The 11166-nt window shown below is 35.8% G+C and overlaps 1 protein-coding gene across 3 annotated transcripts in view; it reads left to right on the top strand.

The window, feature by feature from the left end:
- Mtmr6 (myotubularin related protein 6) overlaps nucleotides 1-3496 on the top strand; it is a 49594-nt gene extending 46098 nt beyond the window's left edge. For all 3 annotated transcript variants that reach the window (XM_010623801.3, XM_010623800.3, XM_010623802.3), the window contains one exon: nucleotides 723-3496. In XM_010623801.3, the coding sequence (XP_010622103.1) occupies nucleotides 723-983 (261 nt within the window). In that variant the 3' untranslated portion in view covers nucleotides 984-3496. The remainder of the gene's footprint in view (nucleotides 1-722) is intronic.
- The last annotated feature ends 7670 nt before the right edge of the window (nucleotides 3497-11166 follow it).

Below are 11166 nucleotides of genomic sequence, written 5' to 3'. Positions count from 1 at the left end.
ATATATGTATATATATGATCCCAGGGAGATGTTTTAATCCAGTGAGACTGTTTTTGTCTGCTCCTCAGGTAGATGTCCCTTGTCATCTCTTAGGTAAGGAAGTGTAGTGCCTGCTTGAGTGACTTGTAGAAGAGCATGTTAAAAGAAAGACAAGCCTGAGACCTGGGTAGTTTAAGATTGTTTTCTAGAGATCAACCAGAGGCTTTGTAAAGCATGATACTCTACCAAAGCACCCTTTTAAAATATTCTGTTCTATTAAAAAGAAGTTCTGTCATGTTCTAAAGCCTATTAGGTTCTCCTATGAACCATTACAGGAAGATCCTGTAAGAAAAGCTCTTTACAATTAGCAAGACCTTTAGCTAAATAAGTGGGATTATTATGTTACATAGTTACGATTTCAAGATGTCTCAAATATATTTCTTTCCTTATAAAATGTTTATTTGTCATACTTGTAGGTCATGTGTATCTTTTTCAAATGTGAAGGCCTAATAGCCTTTTTCAATCAAGTCTGGCTAACTGGATTGTTTGATAAATATCAAAACATAACTAAGGATTTTCTGCTGCAAAAATTGTAAATGATTAGAATTTGCAGTTACTTTAGGTATACTAGATTTTATTAAGTTTTTGAGGTTTTGCATCGTTCATGTAAAAGTATATTTTTTCACCCAACGTATATATTAAAGTATCTGTTGTAATTTTTTTCAAATTTTTATTTGTTTTAGAAAATTAAACAGCACAGAAATAAGCAAACAGAAGACGTTCTTACTAAGGAATTGTTAAATTCAGTTCATCCGGAATCACCTGTCCTCAAAACCTCCCTATGTTTTAAAGAGCAGACTTTACTACCTGTGAATGATGCACTTCGAACTATAGAGGGCAGCAACCCAGCGGATAATCGTTACAGTGACTATGCAGAAGAGTTTTCCAAATCAGAACCTACTGTAGTCAGCTTAGAGTATGGTGTGGCAAGAATGACTTGTTAGATCAGAGTATTTTCTGGACTGAAGGAATTATTGTGAGGATGGACTGTGCTCATGCCCAAAAAAGGATTTGTCTAATAATGATATTGGGGTTTAACAGTAGGTGAATAGTTGAAGAATGGGTAACAAGTACTCTTGTGAGAGAAATAAATCTGGTTAATTGCATTTCTGGACGGAAATGACATCAGTTCTGTAGGAAATGACTGATACTTGGTATATCTACTCAAAACACTTTGCACTGTACACTAGTAAATTGACATTTCTGTATGATTTATGTTGATTACAACATAAACAGCTTTCTTAAATTAATTTAATTGCAAGAAAGCAAAACTTAACAGACAAGATGATCCTTTAATTGACATGGCATCTACTTTGAGTTATGTAACTGTAACTATGAATATTTACATGTTTTTGCCTTTTAATGATGTTGAATATTGAAGTGCCATGCAAAAATTTCCAAGAGAGCCTTAAAATAAATTCTGTTTATTCTTTACCCTTATGTTTTATATCGTAGAACAGAATGTTTTGCTTGTTTTTCTTTGACCAGCTTTGCTTTGTTCATTAAGCATTGCACTTTCCACACTGCAGGAGTTGCATGCCTCAGTACTCCTGTAAAATCAGTTGCAGAAGTTCTCATTTTAGGGGCCAGGGATTTAGCTCAGTGGTTCAGCTGCCTGCCTTGCAAGCACGAGGACCTGAGTTCGATCCCTGGTATCAAAAAAAAAAAGTACTCATTTTAGTTCATGCTTAGCTGGCCCACTTCCATATTTGAAATTAATGCATCCAAAAGTTTTGTTTTGATTATAATTTGTTTAGTGATCTGTGTGATGATTTATCATTTACAGATTGCTGATTTTATTTATAGGCACATTTGACTTTCTTACATATGGATTACTGCATTCTGGTGATTCTTTGTGGTTGGCTTTCATAACTGTAAATTTAAAGAGCTAAAGCTCTAAAACTGTTAGTAGAAACAATGAATAATACATATATTTTTTTCCACCGCCTTATCTCCCAAGAAATTGCCATTCCTAGAATATATGTCTTTCAGTGCACCCAAAAACTTTCGGGGAAAGTAAAAAGGGATGTGTAAATAGTTTAGGTTTGGCTCAGCTGCATGAATTTTAAAGCAGTGTTTTCTATATAGAAAACATATATTTCTTCTCTTAAATATAGAAGAAATAAAGGAAAACTAAGGAAAGCCTATTTAATGTTTAACAAAAGCAACTTTGGGGGAGAATTTCATTTTGTCATATTAACTATTTACTCTGTATACTAGTACATATCTTTAACAGAAAGTCCACTGTATTTGGCAGTATTACCCAGATGGCTTTAAAATTAAAATGTAAGTAATATGGGTGGATCCCTCATGCATCTCTTTATTATACCTGCATCTGCTAGATGTGAATATATACAACTTTTCAAATGAAAAATGCTTTATTGTATGAAATCTTATCCGATCCTGTTTATTTTTCCAGTACATTTCTGTAATACCGTATATAATAAGTATTTCTTTTTAAACAACAAGGAAAATTTACCATAAAATGTAGTGTGGGATTAACCAATCCTATTTCCATATTTAAGCACTTGGAAAGGGATTTAATGTCTGTGGCCACAAAAGTAAGCTTTTGTATCTTGGTTCTAGTCAGATTGTGGATTTGGAATTATCCATGTCATACTTCTTACATTTAACCTTTGTTTTTTTGGTCATAATCTTCACCTTTAGATGTATATATATGTATGTGCTCACATACGGACTGAGAAATCAAATGAGATCCTGAGGTCCTATAGGGTATATGTTGGCAAAAAGTGGATTGTGTTTGCTTTATAAAATTGGATTCATGTTCATGTTTTGGAACATATAGCATGTAAATTATTTCATGTATTATTTAAAGGTAATTAAATTTTCATATTTTACTTTGAATGTTTCTTTTGGAAAAAAAGAGATCCAGTTGTCATTTTTTTTCTCAGTAAATGGGCTTTTATATTGCACCAAATTTTTGGCATTTCGTTTCCTAAAGATTGTTGATAAATAATTCCTCTTATATGTATTTTTTTAAAAACTCCAAAAATATTTAAAATGGGCATAGTGGGCTAAAAGACTCAGCAGATACAGTTAATAATGTTGCTAAGTTTTTCTTAGGCTCCTGGTTCAAGAGCTTATGTTGTAGCCAGTACTTCATTGTGCCTTTGCTGGCTGTTGGAAGGCCAGCATCAGTGAGTACCAGCATTGAGGTGAACTGTTTCTCCAGAGGCAGATCTTGCCGTCACTACAGAGAAGAAAATGTCTGGCCAAGAGGAGTAGAGCTTGCTGGGGGTAGGTGAGAAGCAGCATGGGTAATCTTGAGTTAAAAAGATGAAGAGCTCTTGTTTTTTTTCCTTCTATGTAATTGGTGAGAAAGCATACAGGACTGTGGTATGTCTAGTCTTTGTGAGCACAGAAAGTCAGGTTTTAATTTATTTATTGCAGTACTGGGGATTGAACCCGAGGCCATGTACTTGCACTGCTACTGAGCTACATCCCCAGCCCATTTTTAATTTTTATTTTGAGACAAGGTCTTGCTAAGTTGCTGAGGCTGGCCTTGAACTTGTGATCTTCCTGCCTCAGCCTCCCCAAGTATCTGATATACTATTATGGTTTAGAAAAATGTCCCCTAGAAGGCTCATCTATTCAGAGGTGGGGCTTTTGGAAGGTAGCAGACAATGGGGACACTACTTCATCAGTGACTTATCCATTGGTGAGTCATAGCTGTACTGTTAGGGGGGTGGGGCCTGGTTGGAGGGTGGTCTTTGGGAGTGTCGCTTGGAAGGATATATTGTGTCACTAGCCTTTGGACTCACTCACTGTCCATCTCCTCCTCTCCTTACTTGCCCTCTGTGTTTCCCAGCTGCCATAATGTAAGTAGCTGTGTCCACCATCCATTCCCTTCCTCAGAAGTTTCTGTCTTGAAGCCACCTGACAGTGGACTGAAACCATGAATCAGAATAAATCATTTTCAATGTACAGTGCTACTCGAGTTATTTCTAGGAATGTAAAATATCCTTTTGTACGCATTGAACTATTTAGGTAAAATCACATGTCTCAACTCTGTTTTAATATATTCTAACAAAAAGGGAACTGCAATAAAATGGAATTGGCAGAATGCCATTAATGATCAACCATGGGTGAACAAGTGAATAATCACTTTGATTATTTGAGTACTTGCATAATTTTTTTTTTTTTTTTTTTTTTTTTTTTTTTTTTTTTTTTTTTTTTTTTGATACCGGGGATTGAACTTGGGTCCTTGCGCTTGCAGGGCCTGCCACCGAACCGCTGAACTAAATCTCCGGCCCAATAATTTTTAAAATAGAGAATTATTTTAATATTTTAATAAAATCCGTGCCATGGAGTATAATGCAGCCATGAACACAAAGTGAGTATATTTCTAGTAATCTCCAGGTTTCATTGTTTAATTTTTTAAAAAGTGTAGAACAGTATATATATATCATTTCCTAAGAAAAGGAAATACATTTACACATGTACATATACCATTGCATACATTTGCAAAAAGAAAGTGGAAATGTAAACTAGAAACAAAAATATTTACAGTGGTTAGGATGGAGTAGTGGAAAGAAACAGGAAGGAAAAAATAAAAGCAAGACTTCTACATTTATTTTTATGTAAGTTTGAATTTTGAACTGTTTTACCTATTTAAACATGCATTAAATCTGAAAGGAAGGAATAAGCAAATCCTAAAATTGAAAAAAAAATCTCAGTTACAAATTAAACTAGTGATGTAAACAAATTACTTCAAGTGACTTTTCTTTTTTTTTTTTTTTTGAGACAGGGACTCACTATGTAGTGAGACTGACCTGGAACTCACTATGTAGCTCAGGCTAGTCTCGAACTCACAGCGATCCTCCTGCCTCAGCCTCCCAAGTGCTGGGATTACAGGCATGCACCACCACGCCCGGCTTCAAGTGACTTTTGAATATATTACTCTACATTACTGGTAGATATTCATAAGGATAGGAACTTGGAGGAAATCTAAAATTCTACCCAGTATTCTTATTTTTATGTTAGTAAAAACGATTGTAATTTTAAAACCATATGTCTAGCATTTTAAAGATAACCTAGCACTAATGGATAAAGCATTTTTCCTGTTTTTTCATATATGTAAAATCATTTGTATTTTTCTGTGAATTATATGTGACTTTTGGTCAGTTTTCCTAATGAGTGGTTGCTGTATTTCCTAAGCATTTGTTTTATTTTAGGGGAGATTAACTTTTTGACATATTTGCAAATAGTAGTCTCCCATTATGTCATTTGCTTCATATACTTTTTACATGTGTCTGACCTATGTGGAATTTGTTCGCGTATATAAAAAGAGTTGAAGTTTTTTTGTTTTTTCCTGAATGCTTTTGAGAGTAAGATGCTGATAGGATGGTGCCCTATATCCCTTATATGTTTTTATATTTGCAGCGTCTACAAACAAAGGCATTTTCATATAACCACAGACAGCAATCACATTCAGAAAGATAACATTACTGCTATCTATTCCTCAGATCCCATTCAGAGTTTCCACTTGTTTTTCAAATGACCTTTATTCTTTTTTTTTTGTAGTACCAGAGATTGAACCCAGTGCCTTCTCACTAAGTTACACCTCAACTCTCTGCCCTGTTTTATTTTTTTAAATCTTGAGACAGGTTCTTACTAAGTGGCTAAATTGTCTAGGCTGGGCCTGAATTTTCAATCCTGCCTCAGCTTCTCAAAGTGCTGAGATCACAGACATGCAACACCAGGACTGGCTCCCCTCCTTTTTTTAAAATAAAAAAATTCAATCTGGAAACATGTTGAGTTTGATTGTCAAGTCTAGCTTCTTCAGTGAGGAACAGTTTGTCAGTGTTAAGTAAAGCTTCATTTCCTTGCATCCTGTCAGATGAAATCAGAGTTGTTCCATTGAATCTGCTCCTGGTCATGTTCCTTGATATGAAGTGATATATTCCAAGTTTCCTTGCTGTAAAATTATTCATTTTCATTTAATAACTAATATTTTTTGGGAAAGCATTAATCCTTCATATAAAACCCAAAGTTCCTTTTTTACCTTATTTAGGCTTAGATTGTCACCCGCATCAACACTCTGACTCCTATCTCTGCCTCAATGAGGTTGTTCTGCTTCTTCCTCTATCCCTTCTGTCTTTTTCAGCTGTTATTTCCACTTTATCAGATCATGTGATATTGCCAAACTATTCCATCCTCATCCTTGGTTTTGTTTAATCATGAATTTATTACTGTTACCAGTGCTCAACACTATCCTGCCAACATTTCTCCTGCAGAAGTTGTTTCCTACAAAATTCCTCAGAAGGGTCTGTAAGTGCAATATTCCCTCATTTCTTGCATGTTTAAAATGTCTTCTGTTGGATTCTCTAGGGAAAGTATAGCTGGATACAAAATTATTTAATTTTTTTTCTTCTTTTTTTTGTACCAGAAATTGAACTTGGGACCTTGTCCTTGCCAGGCAGGTGTGGTGCCACTGAGCTAAATCCCAAGTCCTTAATTACATTTTCTTAGTGTTTTTTGAAAATACTTTTTTTTTTCTTGTTTTGTGTATTTGTCAAGAAGTTTGAAACCAACCTTTCCCTTATGAGAGACTTGCTCTTTAACTGGAAGTCCAGTAGGTTTTTTTCCTTTTATATTCAATAGTTTTGCAAGCTTATATCTTGACTTCTGTAGTTTTTTGTTTTTGTTTTTGTTTTTTTTTTCAAAGTTCACCAAGTTCCAATTCAACATGGAGATTCAGGATTGCTTTTATTTCTCCAGTGTTTTCTTGAGCTATCGTAATTTTAAATACTGGTTTTATTTTTCTTCTTCAGGGGCTACAATAATAGGAACATTAGATCTTGTTTTTCTTCTCTGTGTGTCACTCTCTCTGATCTTTGGTTAATTTCTACTTAATTTTCTGCAATTTTTATTTCCTTTGTACTTCTTGATGTACGTTCAACTATTCATATCTCCTTTTGCAACTTAAAAATATAATCCTTATTTCTAAATATTTTCCTTTTGATTTAGTTTCTTTAAGTTCAGTGGTTCTTGTTTCACATGTTTTTGTTCTTTTTTTTTTTTGGTACCGGGGATCGAACTTGGGTCCCTGCACTTACAAGGCAGGTGGTGAAACCACTGAGCTAAATTCCCGGCCCTCTTTGTTCATTTTTTATTTTCCATTTTATATTTATTATTAGTGATTGTTTATCAGCTCAAATGATGCTTTTTTAAAACTATTTTATATATGTTTTAGTTTTGTTACCATTTGCCCCTTCTTGTAACCTTTCTTAATTGTTCATATGTTCTCATTACCTTTTTTTTCGCTTTCCTCTAGCTTCACATCGATGCTTGTTTTGTTGTTCTGTGTATAGTGTAAGGTAAGGGTCCAATTTCATCCTTTTACATATAGATATACAGTTTTCCTGGCAGCATTTGTTGAAACCTCTGTCCTCATGAATGTCTCAGGTTCTTTTGAAATTCAACTGACCATACATGTGAGGGTATACCTTTAGGTCTGTGTTTTATTCCATTGTTTTTTATGTTTATCCTTAAGCTAGTACCACACTGTTTTGATTACCATAACTTTATAGTAAGTTTTGACATCAGAAAGTATGAGTCTTCTAAGTTTATTCCTTTTTGTTTTCAAGAGTGTTTTGGCTAGTTAGGATCCCTTAAGAATTTGGCAATAAATTTTTCTATTTCTGTAAAAACCATGGGATTTTGATAGCTATTGCATTGAATCTGTAAATTTCTTTGGGTAACATTTACATATCAACAGTAATTTCTTCCAACCCATGAACAAAGGATGTCTTTCCACTTATTTGTGTCATCTTTAATTTTTTGAGCAAAATTTTACAGTTTTTAGCATATAAGTAGTTAGCCCACTTGGTTAAGTTTATTCCCAAGTATTTTTGACACTGTCTTAATGGAGTTATTTTCAAATTTTTCTTTTTCAGATCTAGCTTATGGGTATACAACTGATTTTTGTGTGTTTATTTTGCATCCTGCAACTTTGCTGAATTTGTTAGCTTTGACAATTTTTCATGGAATCTTTAAAGTTTTCCATATTTAAAATTATGTCATCTGTAAATGGAAGAAAATAATTTACCTTTTCCAATTTGAATGCTTTTTTTTCTTTGTTGCCTAATTGCTCAACTAGATCCTCTAGTAATATATTGAATAGAAGTTGTAAAAGCAGGCATCCTTGTCTTGTTCTTGATCTTAGAAGAAAAGCTTGCAACTTTCACTATTTAGTATGGTGTACTCACTGTCTTGTTCTACTCTGTTTCCCCCATGGCTTTCAGTCCTTTAGGATTTATTGAATGCCTAGTGTATGCCAGGTGGGATGTTGGGTACATTATAGACATTATTTTGATCAAGTCTCAGTAACCCTGAAGGATGGTGGTATTCTTATTGTCTCTGAAGAAACCAGCTGAGAGCATTTAGGCAATGTGTACCATTTCACAAACAACAGTTTGTATTCACACATTGCATTACCAAATCCACACAATTTTTGCTATTTCAACACCCTTCTTATTCTTAGTGTACCATCCTTCTTTTAAATGAAGAAATGATATATACTTGTTTGGCCTGTACTTGTTCAGTGTTTATAAAGACAGAACAGAGCCTGGATCCTGGCTGGTGCCAGCTGTGAGGCATCTGTAGACTTTGGGAAGTTGGCCAAACCTCCTCTGGGGGTTTTCTGTGGTGGAGTGATGGGATAGGAAGAAATTAGAGGTCTGTATATTTTAAAACTCATTCATGTGAAAAATTTGACATGGCCACCGTATGCTAGGTATTAGCCTAGGAGCTGGGGTATAAAAAAAAGGACAAAGTACAAAATCATCCCCCCTGCTCTTTCTTGAAATTCCCTAAGCAGGACTGAACCTTGTGATCCTCCTGCTTCATCCTCCCTAAATGGTGAAATTATAGGTCCCTATGCTTGGCTTAGGCCCCTACCTCTTAAAGGCTGTGCCACTTCCCAGTAGCACCAGAAGCTGACTACTAAGCCATTAGCATATAGGCCTTTGGGAGACATTTAAGATTCAAACCCTAACAGTCCTTGTCCTTGAGAAGCTCACCTTTTAGCAGCAACACCTATGAAGAGTAATTTGAAAGGCAGGATAGGGACTTTGCCACAGAGGGAAACATAACAGGATAATCACTACAGTGCCCTCTTGTTTGCTGCATGCTAGAGCTGGCTTCTGACTAACTCCTTAGTCCACCCTCTTGTAGGCTGAATAGCCAGTTGGCTGGATAAGAATTAGAGCTGGGAGAAGAACAACTAACCAGGGAGTAAACCCTGCCAAGGATGTGGTTTCAACACCCTGAGTCTCAAAGTCCCCCGTAAGGCACCTGAAGCCTCTCATTGGTGTCTCATACCTGGTTACATGGGTCTGAGATCAATTCCTGCACATCTAGGAGCCTGGAGCCCCATCTTGACCCCATTAAACCTTATCTGGCCCAATTAGGTCTCATTTACATACATTTACATTTAGACCCCCCCAACGCTATATAAGTTCAAAAACTCCCCATCGTGATTGGATAACATCCCATCTGCACAACTCTACTACTTCTACAAGTTCTAGGAAAACCAAAAGAGAAACTGTGACAGTTAATTGATTGTGTCAACTTGAATAAGAAACACTCAGTTCAATTGGCTCAGCATAGTTCTTGGTGTGGAAGACCCACCCTAAGGAGATTTGTTACCAGAATGCTATAAAAGGGAAACGAAGAAGGAAGACTCTGCTTCTGTTTTTAGAAGGAACTTTAGCCTTCTCCTTCATCTTGGATGTCATCTCCTGGCTTCCAGCACAGACCTTTTGGCCTCCTGACATGGATTCCCCTAGGAAACTACACTGAGAACCAGGCCTTCCACTGAACCCTCAGATCTCCAATGTGCAGACAGACCTTTTGTACTTTTTCACACCTGACTCTGGGCAGCCATTGTAAGCCAGTCTTATAAATCTTATGTATTTGTATAACTGGCATTAAACCTGTTTCTCTAGTAAGCACTGGCTGATACAGAAACAACCTTGGACCAATGTAGCTGTCACTTCTGGCTCGGCCCACTTGGAACTCTCCCAAGTATTCTATTTCTGAAGAGCAAAAAACTGGGTTCCACAAACAGATCCCTTACTTTTCTACTGTAAATATTTTATCGTAATAGCAGCCAGCTATGCATCTCAAGTACCTTTGCCTGAGGGATACAGGAAGCAATCTTTGTATTTACTGATTTGGTACAATGAAAGGCAAGGTGTGTGCATATGTGCAAAAGTCTCAAACTGGAATTTTTATCCACCTGATGCTTTGTCTAACAGGTTTAGCATGTGTTTACCTGAGCATCATGAAGGGTATGATACAACCACACTTCTCTAGGACTTTTTTTTTTAAGTTTTCTTTTGATTTTTCTGGGTAGAAGCAGCCCAATTCAATGGCACATGAAAAACCAGATTTACAAGTTTTGGAGGAGGTCAAAAGTAAATCATCAGTTACTCATGCATGGATGCTAAAGATGATTCATTGTGGTAAAATACATGTTTCCATAGCAGAAGAGTGGTGTGGGTATATCATGATGATGGCTTTAATATTGACCACGTGAACCAAAGTTCCTGTGACAATGAAATACAACAAGAATCAAGTGATACAGACACAGGGAATGCAGACGTCCTTGATTCAGATGACAAAGAAAATAGCAATGTGAGAACATATTTACTAGTTGAAATGTTACAAACTGGTCACACAACCAACAGAGCAGAAAATCCAAATGAAATTTTAAAAATTTTAAAACAATTGTATAGTACTATCTTTGGATTTCAGAAAAATATACATTGGCTTCATATATAGCAAAGAAAAATGAACTGGTGCTGCTGATGTCAGCATTGCACCATGATGGAAATACTGATAGGAATACCTCAACAAAATGGAAGCCTGAGGTGAAAACTTTCTACAGCAAACCAAAGGTGGAGTAGATGTTGATGCAGCAACTGTGATATCACTCAAAACAGAAATCATTAGCCAATGGTTGTGCTTTACTCAATCTTAAACATGTGACATAAATAGTTTGATAGGGGGCCAAGGATATGACTCAGTGGTGCCACACCTGCCTGGCAAGCACAAGGTCCTGAGTTCGACCTGTGGTACTGGCAAAAAAAAAAAAAAAAA

Source organism: Fukomys damarensis, unplaced genomic scaffold, assembly GCF_012274545.1.
Source record: "Fukomys damarensis isolate Sample0158 unplaced genomic scaffold, DMR_v1.0_HiC HiC_scaffold_38, whole genome shotgun sequence".
Taxonomy (NCBI): Eukaryota; Metazoa; Chordata; class Mammalia; order Rodentia; family Bathyergidae; genus Fukomys; species Fukomys damarensis.
The sequence above is the reverse complement of the archived record's forward strand: the minus strand, read 5'-3'. Positions and strand labels throughout refer to the sequence as shown.